The sequence below is a fragment of the Phoca vitulina genome, unplaced genomic scaffold, assembly GCF_004348235.1.
Source record: "Phoca vitulina isolate PV1807 unplaced genomic scaffold, GSC_HSeal_1.0 scaffold33, whole genome shotgun sequence".
NCBI classification, from domain to species: domain Eukaryota; kingdom Metazoa; phylum Chordata; class Mammalia; order Carnivora; family Phocidae; genus Phoca; species Phoca vitulina.
Genome location: NW_022589736.1, coordinates 16,982,400 through 16,998,898, shown reverse-complemented (window position 1 = coordinate 16,998,898; position 16,499 = coordinate 16,982,400). Strand labels below are relative to the sequence as shown.

The following is a 16,499-nucleotide window of genomic DNA, read 5'->3' as shown; positions in this document are numbered from 1 at the left end:
TCTAGTCCAATTGAACTTCTTTCAGCTTTTTAAGTTGCAGTTTTAAGAAATTTGTGAGAATTCGAATGAATTATGTTAAATTTGTAGATTATTTTAAAGAAGTGCCATCTTTACAGTAGTAAGTCTTCCCATTTAGATTGGGCTTTTTTGTACCTTTTAATGAAAGTATATAGTGTTGATCATATAGGTTCTATAGTTCCCGAATCCATGTACTTTATTCTACCTCAATTGTTAAAACTATCTTTTGCTTCTACGATAGAGTACACATAAACCTGCAGTAGAACTCCTCACTTAATTTCATTTTTGCCCACCCTCTAGTCTGTCACAGTGGCTAGTGGGATATTTTAAAAACTAAGTCAGATCATGACAGTTTCTCACTTAAAACCATTCAGTGACTGGCTTCCCCATGCACTTCGACTCTTTACGAAGGCTCTCAAAGCCTTTTGTGGTTTGGCCCCGGTCTACCTGCCATCTGTCTTTATTTTGTACTAATGCATGTCTTTTGAACTGAGATTTTCTTTGCTTTGTTTGCCTATAGATCGGTTTTTCCATGGTCTCTTTCCTACCTTTAAGGCATTCTGTTGTATTTGTGCACTGTGTTATTGTATGTATTGTACATTTATTGTTTATGTTTATTTGATTATTTGAATGTTTTCTTCATTTTATGGGATTGAGAGAGTCAGCTTTTATCAATCAGAAACCCAGAGCTTGCTTTCTTTTTCCTTTTAATAGAAATCATTATCACAGTCCATCCAGGCTACAATTAAATAGTTCATTGAACGTTGATGAACTTAGGATACTAAGAGAATCTAAACCGAAAATTAAGATCATTTTGATTTTAAGTAATACGAATTGCAATTAAGTGGCTAGTTGGTATACAAATTTGAAGTGTTTGGTTTATCAAAATTTGAGAAAGGGGCAGAAGTGCTTATTTTCTCTATATTTTATTACTATAAAAGTTAATTAGGGGCGCCTGGGTGGCTCAGTTGGTTAAGCGACTGCCTTCAGCTCAGGTCATGATCTCAGGGTCCTGGGATCGAGCCCCGCATCGGGCTCCCTGTTCAGCGGGAAGCCTGCTTCTCCCTCTCCCACGCCCCCTGCTTATGTTCCCTCTCTCGCTGTCTCTCTCTGTCAAATAAATAAATAAAACCTTTAAAAAAAAAAAAAAAAAAAAAAAAAAAAAAAGTTAATTAGCTGGAGCTAAGTTGCCAGATAAAATACAGGACTCCAAATTTATTTGCAGATAAATCATTTTTAGTATAAGTATGTGCCATTCAACATTTGGAATACAGTTTTACTAAAAAAATTACTTGTTTTTTTATCAGAAGTTTAAATTTAACTGGGCGTCTTGTGTTTTTATTTGCTAAATTGGGCAACCCTAGCTATATGTCAACGCTGTAGCAACCTGACTTCTTAGGAATATAACAACCAGTAAATGGGTTTGAAAAGCTTTTCACTTTCAAAAATAGATTCATAGGTTCATAGGTCAGATTGTTTATATTTATGCAATTTATATATCAGTGAGATAGCCAAATCTTTCTCAGTATCTTACTGCTTTTTAGTTTAGCTGTTCTAACATTCTTGCAAATAAGTCCGTTCTTTTTAAATTTTTCTAACTACAGATTTTTTACCTTACTTACTCAAGGACCCTGTATAATTTCATTCTAGCTTATTTTCCAACCATCAGAAACCTATGCTTGAAAAAAATTATGCCACTTGCTTTTATTTCTTTGTTCATGCTACGCCTTTTGCCAAAGACCTATATCCCTCCCATTTGTGCCTATGCAGTCCTTCACTGCCTACTTCATATGCCATCCCTCCATGGATAGCTTCCTGATTCTCATGGCCGAAAGTGATGTATCTTTACCTCTGAGCATTTTGTTTTCATGGCACTTAACACATTCTACTTTGATACCTACTATTGGGGGGGGAATTTTTTTAATTGTAGTAAGAACATTTAGCATGAGATCTACCCTCATAATGATTTTTTAAGTTAAGATACAGAATTAACTCTAAGCACAAAGTTGTACAGTAGATATCTAGAACTTACCTTACATGACTGCAACTTTGTTGAATAGCAACTCCCCATTTCCTCCTCCTTCCATCTCCTGGCAACCATCATTCTGCTCTACTTCTTTGAATTTGACTATTTCGAATACCTCATCTAAGTGGAATCGTGCAGTATTTCTCCTTCTCTGACTTGTATATTTCACTTAGCATAGTATCCTGAAAGTTCATTCCTGTTGCCACATATGATAGGATTTCCTTCTTTTTTAAGCCTGAGTAATATTCCATCATCTGTATATACCACAATTTCCATATCCGTCCATTCGTTGCTGGACTTTTAGGTTGTTTCAACATCTTAGCTGCTGTAAGTACTGCTGCAGTGAACATGAGAGTGCAGATATCTCTTTGAGTTTCTGATTTCAATTCTTTTGGACTGAATACCCAGAAATGGAATGGCTCTGTCACAGTAGATGTATTTTTAACTTTTTGAGGAACCTCCATACTGTTTTCCATAGTTGCTATACCATTTTACATTCCCACCAACAGTGTACAAGGGTTCCAATTTCTACATATCCTCACCAACAACTTATGATTTGTTTTTTTTTTTTAATTTTATTTATTTATTTGATAGAGGCACAGCGAGAGAGGGAACACAAGCAGGGGGAGTGGGAGAGGGAGAAGCAGGCCTCCCGCCAAGCAGGGAAGCCCGAGGCGGGGCTCGATCCCAGGACCCTGGCATCATGACCTGAGCCGAAGGCAGACACTTAATGACTGAGCCACCCAGGTGCCCCAACTTATGATTTGTTTTGACTTTCTTTTTGATAATGGCCATCCTAACAGGTGTGAGGTGATACCTCTGTTGGGTTTTAATTTGCAACTCTTATGATTAGTGATGTTGAGCATCTTTTCATGAATTGTTGGCCATTTATATGTATTCTTTGAAGAAATGTCTCTTCATGTTCTTTGCCCAATTTTTAATTGGATTATTTGGGTTTTTGCAGCTGAGTTTTAAGAGTTCCTTATATATTTTGGTTGTTAACCCCTTATCAGATATATGGTTTGCAAAAAGGATCTTGTCTTGCTTCATCTTTGTAGTCCCCATGGTAGCTTTGTATTCCTGCAATATGCAGCATTGTTTTCTTGTTTCTGTTTTTTTTTTTTTTTTCCCCAATACTTGGCACTCAGGGTATGTTTCTTAAATAAATGCAGTGCAGTTATCTGGTTTCCAAGTCAGCATCAAATTTAAAAGGCCCAAGTGGGCCTTCCGTAGATGCACTGACAGCAGTGAGAAGTGACAGCTGAAGTGGAAGAGAAGAAGAAAGAGAGGCAAACTGAGGAATATAAAACTTTGCATGTATATACGGTCTCACTGACTGAAGCAGATAGGGTTGATAGGGACTCAACGTGATTAATCTTAAATGCAAGGCTAAGAAAACAAAGTTAGAAAATTCTAAAATATAATGACACAATTATTAGGGTTTTCTGCAAATGTCTTAATAAGTCTTGAAGTCAATTTACAAGTCTTACATAAGTAAATTCTGTAAATTGTACTCTGTGAGATTGGTATATCCTCACTACATTTACAACTTCGTAAACTAATAAATACTCCTAAGGACACACATTAGCTACTAAAGATAAAAATTTTAAATATATATTCATTTTATTTAAAGAAATAGTAATTTTTAAATATTACCATTTAAACTACATGCCTAAATATGTGCTCACTGACCTAATCTGAATAATTCATTACCCAAGAATTATGAACAGCTAGTTTGCTAGAGTTGGTAGCATGATATTATTATAAATATACTGTTTCAGGTATTTGTTTAAAATTCCGAGGAAATAGATGTTGTAGTATCTAATCATAACACTAGGTGGTGGTATCTGATTTTAGAAATTAAAGTGTGGAAATGTTTCTCAACATATGTATTGTTTGAACTTGAAAACATTTAGTGCTTAAACCTCAGAAGGAAGAGGAAGGAAAAATTAGTAAGGTAATGGAGTACCATTTTTACCTATTAGGGTTGCTCACCCGCACTCCCTTTTTTTCCTTTGAATGCTATAATCCAGTGATTCACATGTTGTTTGGTTTCATGCTCTTGACACTTGTTTTTGTTTTGTTTTGGGTTTTGGTTTTTTGTGGGGTTTTTTTTTTGTGGGTTTGTTTTTGTTTTGTTTTATTTATTTATTTATTTATTTTGCTCTTGACACTTTTAAAAATGATAGAAGATCTTGGGGCACCTGGATGGCTCAGTCGGTTAAGCATCTGACTTGATTTTGGCTTAGGTCATGATTTCAGGGTCATGAGATCAAGCCCCGTCAGGCTCCACACTGGGCATGGAGCCTCCTTAAGATTCTCTCTCTCCTTCTGCCCTTCCCCCCAGGCTGTCTTTCTCTAAAAAAATTTAAAAAATAAATGATTCAAAATCCCAAAAGAGCTTTTGCTTATATGAGTTATAACCAAATAATGTTCAGTATTTTTCTTCTTAAAAATTAAGACTGAGAAATTTAAAAATATGTGTTAACTCATTTTAAAATAACAATAATACACCCATTACTTGTTAATATAAATATTTATAATAAGTAACTTTTCTAAAATGAGAAGAAAATTAGTAAGAAGAGTGACATTGTTTGTAAACCCCTTCAATGTCTAGGTTAAGGTTATTAGTGGACATATCTGTTTATAGATTCAATCTTTTGAGGTAGAACAAACATATCATTTGGCCTCTGGAAAACCTCACTTTACACTCATAAAAGCTTAAGAGAAAAAAGCAATTAATGTTTTTCTAATGGAAAGCATTTTGATTTCGTAGTCTCTAAAAGGGTCTTGTGGACCCCTAAGAATCCTAAAACACAATTTGAGAACTATTGTTATACCTCCCGAGTACCTGTAAGAAGCTAGTGAAAAAATACAAACTATATATATAATTACATACACATTCTGTTAATTTTGGACTTGCAAATCCAAAAGGTTCAACAACCAGTTCTTAGCTTATACTGTCTGAATGTTGTTATTTAAGGATACATAGTATGACCAAGAGTTGATGATATTACATTAATTAGAAAAATACAATATCTTAATAGAAAAATGGACAAAACATGACCAGATGGTAAAAAGGAAACAAAGTTATAAATACATTGTATTTACAGTGGGCATAATTTTTAACCAGAAAAAAAATGCTTTTTAGAAATATATATGGACCCAAATTACTATTACAGTTCCATTTAATGTACGTTAGCTGAAAGCTAGTCTGTAAAAGATTTGATTATCATTATAATTACATCTCTGTTGTGGAATAATCTATTCTTCATTTTCTGAGCTTTGTCTGTTCTTTATTATCCACATGCATGACCTCAATTCTCATCTCTGTGCTGATTCCCAAAGCTCTGTATCCAACCCTGACCTCTCTTCTGTGTTCCTGAGCCTTACTTCCAGTTGTGAATCCATCTCTAGCTAGAAGTCCTGAAGTTTTCTCCATCCCAGCTTGTCTAAAACCAAAGTCGTGTTCTCTCTCCATACCACTTCAGGACTTCTTAATTTCCCTTACTTAACTTCCTTTTAGTTAATCACCATTTATCAGGTTCCCCAGGCTAGAAACCTTTAAAGAAAGGTTTGACATATTCAAACATTAAATACATAACTTTTCATACTTTGTTGTTTCCTCCGCCTTGAATTTTCTTCATGTTCTCTTCTTGGTGACCTGCAAAATTCCTACATATGCTTAAAGATTCAACTCAAATATTGTCCCATTTGTTTTTTTCTTTTTTAAAGATTTATTTAGGGATGCCTGGGTAGCTCAGTGGGTTATGCATCTGCCTTCGGCTCAGGTCTTGATCCCAGGGTCCTGGGATCAAGCCCCACATTGGGCTCTCTGCTCAGCGGGAAGCCTCCTTCTCCCTCTGCCTCTGTGATCTCTCTCACTCTTGCTCTCTCTCAAGTAAATAAAATCGTTATTAAAAATAGATTTACTTATTCATTTGAGAGAGAGCTGGAGGGACAGGGAGGGGAGAGAGAGAATCCTCAAGCAGACTCCCCCGTGAGTGCAGAGCCCCATGTGGGGCTCAATCCCGCAACCTATGAGATCATGACCTGAGCCGAAATTAAGAGTTGGACACTCAACCTACTGAGCCACCCAGGCGCCCCTCACAAAAGTTTTAACTTCTGTCTTTTCCATCTGAAAAATGATTTCACACTTAAAAAAACAAATTCCAATATACACCTTCCCTAATATAGTAAGCAGATGTTCTTTTATCACAAGATAAAGTGTATATGGGGCACCTGGGTGGCTCAGTTGGTTAAGGGTCGGTCTCTTGGTTTCGGCTCAGGTTGTGATCTCAGGGTCATGGACTCAGCCCAGGTACCCCCACCCTACCCCGCATCAGACTCTGTGATCAGCATGCAGCCTGCTTGAGATCCTCTCCCTCTCCCTCTGCCCCTGCCCTCTCACAGGCCTGCTCGCTCTTGCTCTCTCTCAAATAAATAATTAAATCTTTAAAATATATATATATATATATATATATATATATATATACACAGTGTATATGTATATGTAAACAGAAAAAAGACACATTCTTTTCTTGTCTTGATAAACTTAGTCTTTGTAAGGCAGACACCTTGTTCCGTTTGTCTTTATTTCCCAAATCTTAAGCACACTGTGTTTGTTTATAGGAGAAATGGATGGTATCAAATACCCGTGTTTTAAGTATTGTGCAAGTAGGTTCACTGCTATACAGTGATAAATTTTACAAGTAAAGATTAGCATATTTATTTGTTTAAGTCAAAGTCAATTCAAGGTGGCTGTTTTGCCTGGATATTATTAAGTATCTCTTCTTTATTTTTGTCAGTAATTCCTTGGGTTTCAGAGGGGACAGTGTCTTCATTTTAAAAGTTAAAGTTGAATATAAGGTTTTATAAATATAAATACATTTAATGTACATCTGAAGCATCACATCACCCACCACAAACATGATCTAATGGTATTTTGTAATAAGTAGTAATATAATGATAATTTGATGGGAACGCTTAACAATAAATAATGTGCTAGGTTTTAAAGTATACTTTTGGGGAAAAGTAAAAATTTTGGTGTAAAATGTATATATGTATACATCTATATTTACATTAAGTAGTTTTCAGATTTATGTATGTTAATGCAGTACAAACTTTTTTTGTAGAACTTCTTGGTATACATGAACAAGCTGCTGTAGGATTCTTAACATTAATGGAAGCTTTAAGATACTGTAAGGTAAGTTGATTTTTATAGTATTTTTCAATGTTTTTATTCACACCTCCACTATTGTGGACAATATTTTCTCCTATGATGACATGTAGCTTACTGCTTTTACTATGTACTTCTCAGTTCTTTCCTGATCTCCTTTCCTAAACTGACAGGCATATTAAGGGTAGAATTAAGTTGGCTGATCATGCCAAGTTTCCTATTTGTGAGGTTTATTCCTTTTTGAGGGTAGAGGGCAGAGCCCAGTAAAAAACAGTTCATAAAAATAGACACACCATTATTGAAAATATATTTTTTGGTAAGCCAGGGGAAGAGGATGTATTGTTTCTTCCTCATAATAGTATACTTCACGGAAACAACTGGTAATACTTACCAGGCAAAGAAAAAGAATTTGCTAGATGCCTGAAGTTTGAACTTTTGTCTTTTCCATCTGAAAAATGATTTCACACTTAAAAAAACAAATTCCAAGCATTTCACAGCATTAAATTCTTTAGCACATGGGCTAAGGTTAGGAACTGCCATGAACTTCTCATTTATTGATAAATATTTCATTGTTTTCCTGCATCATCTGAAATAACTATTGGATGTTCCAAATAGTTTTAAACAGGGTTCAAATCATTACACTTAATGAGATGGCCTGATTTTGGAGGAAGGAAGAAGTAGATCTAATTTTCTTTTCCATTTTAGAATGGTGGGTCCCTAGCAGTGGTTCAGGTGATGGTGATTTAGTAAAATAACGGTGTCTTGCCCTCTTTCTGTCTGTCTGTCTGTCTTTTAACTGGAAGTATTCCTCTTTCCTGACAACACTTGGAAAGGAGTGATATGGGTATGATAATCAAATAGGTTTCATCCTGCCCTTATCCGTTAGTAGGGATCGTATTGTATCACAGTAGTAACTCTTTTATTTTTGGTGACTTTAATTTACAAGCTAAAGCTATTCTGAAGTAGCGTGGCAACCAGAGCATCAGGCTGCATCCCGTTCTCCCAAGAAACACACACAAACATTCATCGGTCCTAAAAGTGTGTGTGCATGCCTCGGTGCACGTGCACACACGTACAAATGATAACTACATAGAAGTGATGACTATGTTAATTAACTTGATTGTGGTGATCTTTTCACAGTGTATACATATACAAAAACATTAAGTTGCACACTTTTAATATACACAGTGTTCATATGTCAAAGATATTTGAATAAAGCTGTTTTTTGTAAAGCGTGTGTGTGTTTTGCAGGAGGATCGGGTGTGGAGATGATACACTGTGAAATCTTCACCGTCTGGCCTGTAACGCCCTGATCTAGGTCCTGTCTGTCCCTCTTCAGTTGCTTTGCCCTCTCCACTGCTGTGCTCTAGCCCTGCTGGTTTCCTGCCAGACTCTCAAACACACCCAAGCCCTTTCCTGCCTGATAAGACTTCATTCATAGTTGCTGTCATGTCTGCCTGGAATACTCCAGCTTGTAAATGGACGGCTCCCTCTCCCTTTCAGGTCCTACTTAAAGTGGTGCCTCAGAGACCTTTTCCTCAGCCGTTCCTTCAGTGACTCTTTTTCACAATGTCCTAAGAATAATCACTCTTTAATGATCTTTTCTGTTTACTTATTTTTTTAATCTTGAATTTGCTTTTTTATTGTCATCCCCAGTGGATTATAGACTCTCTGAAGCCAGTGACGTTGTCTTTCTGGGTACATATACAGTGTTCAGTAAACATTTGTTGAATGAATGAATGAATGGCCAATTTCACCAGAATTGTAAGCTTTTCTAAATCATGTTTTTGCTTTTCTTTAGCTGTTAGGTAGAACAGGGGAATGCCTGTTTTCCTCCTTAGATCTTAGTGGGAAAACAGTAGTGGCTGTGTATTCTCCTATTACATATTGCTCTAGAGTTCTAGCAGTAACTGGTAGTTTATAAGATTTAAAGATTCTTTTAATGGCCGGACACAACACAGTGGTACTCAGATAGATGAAAGGCAGAACTCTCCGTTACTTTCACTTCCAAACAAGGGAGGGCTACCAGACAGGGCCACCGAGGGGATTATACCTGTGGACAGGGCAACGGTGAGGTGCGACCATAGGGGGCGGCTTTGGTATGGGTGTTGGGATGGAGTTAGGTAGGTTTCATGGGCTCCCTGTAGATTAGATAATTTCAGTGAGTTCTAAGGTTCAGGGGTGAATCTGCTTGTCTGACACCTGGCTCCAGGGCACTTAGGGCAATGCAGAGTGGCCCGGAGTGTGGGAGACCTGGAAGGAAAGTGGTTGGGGTGGTGTGATACAGCTTTTTTGGAAAAACTGTGTTACACTGGTGTGTTCATCTGTACGTAACTGTAGATGTCCCTCTGAAAACCTGTATACATTTACTTTTCACCGAACATTTAGAGAATAACATTAAGGAAATCACTGTGTATTAGTTTTATGAACCTGAACATTTCCCGTTTTTTAATATTATAGCAAATTGCTCTTTAGAAATTAACATTTTCATATCATTTTGACTATATGTGTTCATTAACACAAATGCAAGTCTACACACATAAAATGAATGAAGAAGGTGACTGAGTGCTTTTGACTGCCCCCTCCCCTTTTTTTTTTAAGATTTTATTTCAGGGAGAGAGAGAAGAGAGTGCTAGGGTGAGGGGGGGAAGGGGCAAAGGTAGAGGGAGAAGCAGACTCCCCACTGAGCAGGGAGCCCAACTCGGGGCTTGATCCCAGGACGCTGGGATCATGACCCAAGCTGAAGGCAGACACTTAACCACCTGAGCCACCCAGGCGCCCTTCTGTGCCCTTTTTTTTAATAGATAACTCACATACTATAAAACTCACCATTTTAAAGTGTGCGGTTCAGTGGTTTTTCACAAGGTTGTGCAGCCATCACCACTTACCTAATTTCAGAATGTTTTTCTTAACTCTCACAAGATCCTCTAAACCCATTAGCAGTCACTTCCCCACTCCTCCCCAGCCTCTGGCAGCTTTATTTCTCTGTGGTTTTGCCTATTCTGGACATTTCATCTAAATGGAATCATAACAATCTGTAGCCTTTAGTGTCTGGCTTCTTTTCACTTAACATACCGTTTTCAGTGTTTGTTCTTGTTTGAACATGTATTAGTACTTTGTTCTGTTTATGACCAAATATTCTGTTGTATTATATATCAGTTTTGTTTATCTGTTCATCAGCTGATGGACATTTGGGTTGTTTCTGCTTTGTGCTGCTATAAATAATACTGCTAGGAACATCCATGTATATAAATTTTTTGTGAACATGTTCTCATTTCTCTTGGACGTATACCCAGGAGTGAAATTGTTTGTCATATAGTAATTACATGCTTAACTTGCTGAGGAGCTGTCAGACTGTTTTTCCAAAGGGGCTGCACTATTTATGCACTCTAACTTATTTATATTAGCATAAGACACTTAATGAGTTCATTCATTTACCTTTTGATCCTACCATATATTATCCTCATATTTTACTTCTACCTTAATTAAATAACACACAAACGCACATTTTCTAAAAGAGAAATTAAATAACCACTAAACTTTTCACCACAAGAGGCTGCTACCACATGAGGAGTCAGAAAACCTGAGTTTTAATTCCCGCTCTGTACTAGTTACCTGTTTGAATTCAGACAAGGCACTGATCCTGTATATTTGTTTCTGATGTAAAATTGAAGAACTTAGGCTGAGCACCTCTGAAATCCCTTCTACTCTGAACCTGTGATCAGAGCTTTTCCTTTGTCTTTGTCCTTTGCTCTTACTCTCTGTTTTCCCCAAACCATCATCCTTCCTGCTCTCCTGGTTCACCATTGCCATCACATCCCGCTCATCCTTCCCATCATAGGACAAAGATACTGGTGCTTCTGTCCATGAATACGAGAGAGTACCTATTTCCCACTTCCTAATGATTAGATAAATTCCAAAGAGCCATCGTGGTGGTTGAAAGCAGGGCATCCTGTCAGGGCTGTTGACTAATGAGGGAAGAATTGCCCTGATTGCTGCAGGTAGCCACTTGGCATTTCCCCATTCCAGGGAGTCTGTGTGAGAAAAGAAAATAAACCAAATTAGATTGGTAAGGTTGTTTTTAAGTTGTAGTCTCTGTCCTCATAAGAGTATAGAATTGATTGATGTGAACATGATGGCATTTCCCAAGTCTGTTTTTTTTGTTGTTGATTTTAAACTTTCTCAGTCACACACAAAAATGATACTCTCAAATTTTGGATACTGTGGTTTTTATAGATTAAATATATAGCCATGAGACAGGCTGTAAGTGTAACTTTTTGTACGTTGTAAGGAGACTTCATATTGTAGAACTTAGAACTTACCTGCAACCATGAAGAATCAAGTGACAGGATTCGTTCATATTTTTAAATATTTTGGACTATATATTTTGCTTTAGAGAGATTATCATATTGCCCTAGTTCTTTGAAGACAGGATGTGCTTAAGGCTTTTTCCCTTTACGTTATTTATTCGTAAGTATATTCATTTGTTAATTTATAATTGCTCTCCTGATAAAGTAATTATCATCAAGTTTGTAGTTTAAGGATTTGAGAACAAAGCTGAAAATCTGGAAGTGGTCATTCTGTTTAGCAACTTTAGTAAAACCTGAGAATGATTCTTAGGGCTAAGCTAAGTTTTTCCAGCTGTGTTAAATCTGTATTATTGTTACCCTGATATAAAGGTACGATATAAGCTTAGCCCTGGCTGTCTTTATAACATTGATTTTTACATTCAGCATTTGACCTTTATGGGTGAGGCATTCTGGCACAATACATTATTCCATTTAAGTATGAATTGGACACTTCAGTTATGCTTCTAATATTCGTGGGCAAATATTCAGCAGGCAGTATAAAATTTTCATTTGTTTGTTTATTTTGCTACATTTGTTCTAGGTTGGTTCTTACTTGAAATCTCCAAAATTCCCTATTTGGATTGTTGGCAGTGAAACTCACCTCACCGTATTTTTTGCCAAGGTATGCTTATAGCAGGACTTTTTTTTTTTTTTTTTTTTAAGTATGACATCAGGCAATGAGTAATCTAAGTCCATATTTAGTTTGGATCTTTGTGCAAAATTCAGTGTATTCCTACTAACAAGTGGATTGTTCCAAAATCTAAAAAATTAATAGTAAAGAAAATATTGTTACACTGCTCTATTTTACAATTATTTCAGTAAACTCTGTCATGATTTAGTTATAATTTCTTTATCTTTTATAACTTTGGAGCTTTGGTTTTCGATATTTTTCAGAAATCACTGTTAAATAACTAAAAGTTTTAGAGTGCTCTTCTGTAGAGAGGTTAAGACTAATTTACATAGTATAAAATAATTTTAGTTATAACATCTAGGAAAATATTTTTAAATCTATTAATAGTTCAGTGGTATAGAAGTGTTCTTTTAAGATGTAATAAATTCTACAGTTTTGATACATATATGGTTACAGTATTGACATAGATTAAATGCATTTGAATATGTTTATTTTCAAATTCTTAAAACAAACCTGTTTCTAAATTTCATCCTTTAATGATAGTATTTCTTTCTCCACATGGAGTGGTTAAGAGCTTTGGAGTCAGACAGACTTCGTTTGAATCCTAGCTTTCCCACTTCCAAATGTTGTTCAGCCTCTTTTCCCATGTCTTTAAAATAAGGGTTTCTGATAATACCTCACTCTTAGATTTGTCGTCAGGTTTAAATATAAAATGTTTAGCATTACCTAATGCAAGTTAAGTGCCCGGGAAATTTTGGCTGTTGCCATCATCATCCTCACTGCCATCGTCATTATTCTGCATTTATTAAACATGGAGTTGCTGATGTTGGAGTAAAGGGAGAAAATACAGAATTGTTTATTTTGAGGTTCCTTATGTCTAGAGGACTTCCCTGATTACCCCATATGCTTTTTTAGATTGTACTTGTTAGTGTAATTTTACTAGTGTCTGAAAAAACATATAAATTATATAAATTATACCAAAGAGTGAGCTGACAGTGCTAAGTTGTGGGGATCTGTTTCCTCACTTATTACTGGATTACTTTTAATGTGCTGCCAAAATCTAGTGAGTGGATTTAGAGCAAGACACGTACTTACCTTAAACATAAAAAGCTATAAAATATAACTCAAAAAGTACAGACTTCGACAGAACTACAGTAGTAAAAGTACTAAGTTAAATTTAGTCTGAAAGCTTTTGCTGTTTTAGAAAAGAAGTTAAAAACATAATGTAAACTATAAAAACTAAACAACTTTGAATTCCAGAGGGAAGATTTCATCATTGACTAATTTTTGTGTCAAGTGTTCTAAATTTCCAGAAAAGAAAATCAGTTCCAATTTACATGCAAAAATGTAGTTTCAAGCCAATTATTATTTTTATCTCCAGCCCCATTTTTTTAGCACAGGAAAGCTAATAAATTCTATGAAACAATGTAAGTTTCATATATAAAAGATAATGAGATGAAAATATTTTAAATCTTAAATTTTATGATTGATATTTAAGAAATAAATTTGTTGTTAAGTATCAGAAGAGATTTTACAGAAGGTTAATGGAAGGAACAGTGTCAACTGAGCTATACACATACGCAGGCATTTTGTATTTTAGCATCTGTTAGGTCTTTTGATAGATACCTTCTTTGCTATGAAACATACACTTTCTACCCACCTGCTTTGTGTTCTTTGTTTCCATAGCATTTGATCTGTTGTGCAATTGCATTTATCACACAGTGCATGGTTCCTACTTCCCATACCTTTTTTTGTGTGTCCAGAGAGCCTTGTGTAGGGCAGGGACCCTCTCATTCATCTTAATCACAGACCTCAATCACGTGCAACAAAACGTTGAATGAGGGATGTGACGTGCATAGAGAGAAAAACCCCTGTCTCACAGAACAAGCTCCGTGTACGCCTCCTAAGTCAGACAACATTTTCAAATCTCCATTTACTTGCATCCCTGGAGCTACCGATAATCCTGATTGGAAAATGCACAAACACAGAAAGTGATTAGAAAGAATTTTATGGTAAGATTTTAGGGTCTTCAACTATTTAGGGTCTTCAACTTCAACTATATAATAAGAATCACATATATCAAGTACCTTTTTTCTCTTTTAGAAGTCTTGACTTTATACTAATTGTTTTGGTACTTACTTTTGTATCTCTGGATCTGGTACATAGTCTGGCACATAGTGTAGGGATTCATTAGTTCAATGAATAAAGCCTGTGCATAAATTTTCCGCACTTGGGTTCCAGTGATATTTATATCTTCTAAAAATATTTTTTCATGACTCATTCTGAAGCTTCTTAAAAGCATGAGTACTTCCTCTTCAGTGTATTTTAAAACAACTGAATTTAGACTGTTTGAACGTGGTTCTTTAAAAAGAGTTGCAAATAAAGAATTTTTCCCTTTGAGATAAAAGCTGGGAGATCACATAAGTAGTGAATGAGATCAGTAATGCTTCATAACATTTATTAGGTCCAGTTTAAAATTTTTTTAAATAAAGTAGTATTTATGTAGTCTTCGTCAGATAGAAAATATGTAAATTGTGCTGTTCTTTACATTATAAGACCTATTATTTGATCATTCTTTGATATTTCTATATTTGACCAAGTAATTTTGGCCTTGTTTTTGTTCCTCAAAAAGTAGTCTAGAGGTTTGTTTTTCTTACTTATTTTTGAGTTTGGGTTTATTTCTTTTGGGGGATTCTCTCACTTTATGTTCCATGGCCTGAAACAAACAGGAGCGTAATGTAAATGCTGAGGTCTTTTTCTGTAAAACTGATATGTTTGTATGGATATGTATTTCATGTGCTGACCTCTTTGTGCTGATTATGATTAAGTAAAAAAGCATGTTTAAAGGTCACAATTTTCAAAGCATTCTGTAATTTAACACTTTAAAATGCTTTTGGAAAGCAGTGTAATTCTTGATGTGACACACCGGAGGTGATGGTAGTTGCAACTGTCCTCATTCGTGTGTATATTCATTTGTCAGAAATTTACTGGGCGTATAGTATGTGCCTGGCATTATGCTAGGTGCTGTGAAGACAGTGGTGAGCAAAAATAGATGTGCTTCTGTTCTTATGGAGGTATACATTCTAATGGGGGAGGCATTCATCAAAGAATCACTTACAAAGCTATAAAATTATAACTATGATGAGGGCTGACAAAGTACAGGTCTATAAAGCTCTTAAGAATGTATCTTAGTTTTGGAAGATTAGGAATGTTTCCTTGAACTGATGTCTACAATGAGCATCAAGGCATTAGTAAGATGAAATTATGGGAAGAGGGAAAAAAGCCTTCCCTAGACAAGAAATAGGAGCCAAGGACTATGGTGGGAACAAACTGGAAGAGAAGAGCGGGAGCACTGAGGATTCGAGGGGCAAGGTGTAAGATGAGGGTACAGAAGCAAAAACAGGTCTTTGACTAGAAAGACTCTGTTCAAAGAGTAATGACAGCAAAAATCGGTTGTGGGAATAGTTTTGGGGGAAATAGGAAGGAAAGAAACAGGATTAAATTTGCATTTTGGAGATGACTATGGCTGATTGTGGAAAACAGACATCCTGAAGGATAACCTAGGGAGTGGGTAAAGAAAACTTTTGTAGTATTCTAGGTAAGCAGGGGATGTGGTTTGGCCAGGGTAATGATGGTAGACATTAATGGAAGTACATAAATTTGAGAGATTTATTCCTGCGGTAAACTGACAGGACTTGGTGACAGATTGGATTGGATAGATGAGAGAGAAAGCTAATGAGATGAGTGTTTTTAATGATTAATCTTAGAGTCTCAGAAAGAGCTCAGCAGCTTTGCTCTTGTTGAATGTACCCACTCATGATTAAAGCAATTAATTTTTCATTGGGCCCGTTGACCCAGTCAAGAGTAAAGACTGAGACACTGTAGTTCGGGGTATCTCAACAAAATGGCCCAGCCACATAACCCCACAGTGCGGTTTACAAGTCCCACCCACATGGGCAATGCTTGGAATGCTTACATGAAAAACAGAAATCAAAGCAATAGGGGGAGTACGTGGATGGGTTAGCCTGGTGATGGGTATTAAAGAGGGCACGTACTGCATGGAGCACTGGGTGAACAATGAATCATGGAACAATGAATCATGGAACACTACATCAAAAACTAATGATGTAATGTATGGTAATATAACATAATAAAAAAACTTAAAGCAATAGGGGGAAAGGAACTCAAGAAAATAAATTTAAAAAAAAAAAGAAAGAATGGAGATAGTATAGGACAGTATAGGGCTCAAAAGAAAACTTCAAAAAACCAAAAACTGTAAGAGAAGTTATTATATCC

General features: G+C 36.0%; 1 protein-coding gene across 7 annotated transcripts in view; it reads left to right on the top strand.

The window, feature by feature from the left end:
- Positions 1-16,499, top strand: part of MINDY3 (MINDY lysine 48 deubiquitinase 3) — an 86,945-nt gene that overhangs the window by 33,240 nt on the left and 37,206 nt on the right. For 6 of the 7 annotated variants that reach the window (XM_032425585.1, XM_032425591.1, XM_032425587.1 and 3 more), the window contains 2 exons: positions 7,180-7,250; positions 12,114-12,194. In XM_032425585.1, the coding sequence (XP_032281476.1) occupies positions 7,180-7,250; positions 12,114-12,194 (152 nt within the window). The remainder of the gene's footprint in view (positions 1-7,179; positions 7,251-12,113; positions 12,195-16,499) is intronic. The other variant, XM_032425586.1, reaches the window with a different exon arrangement.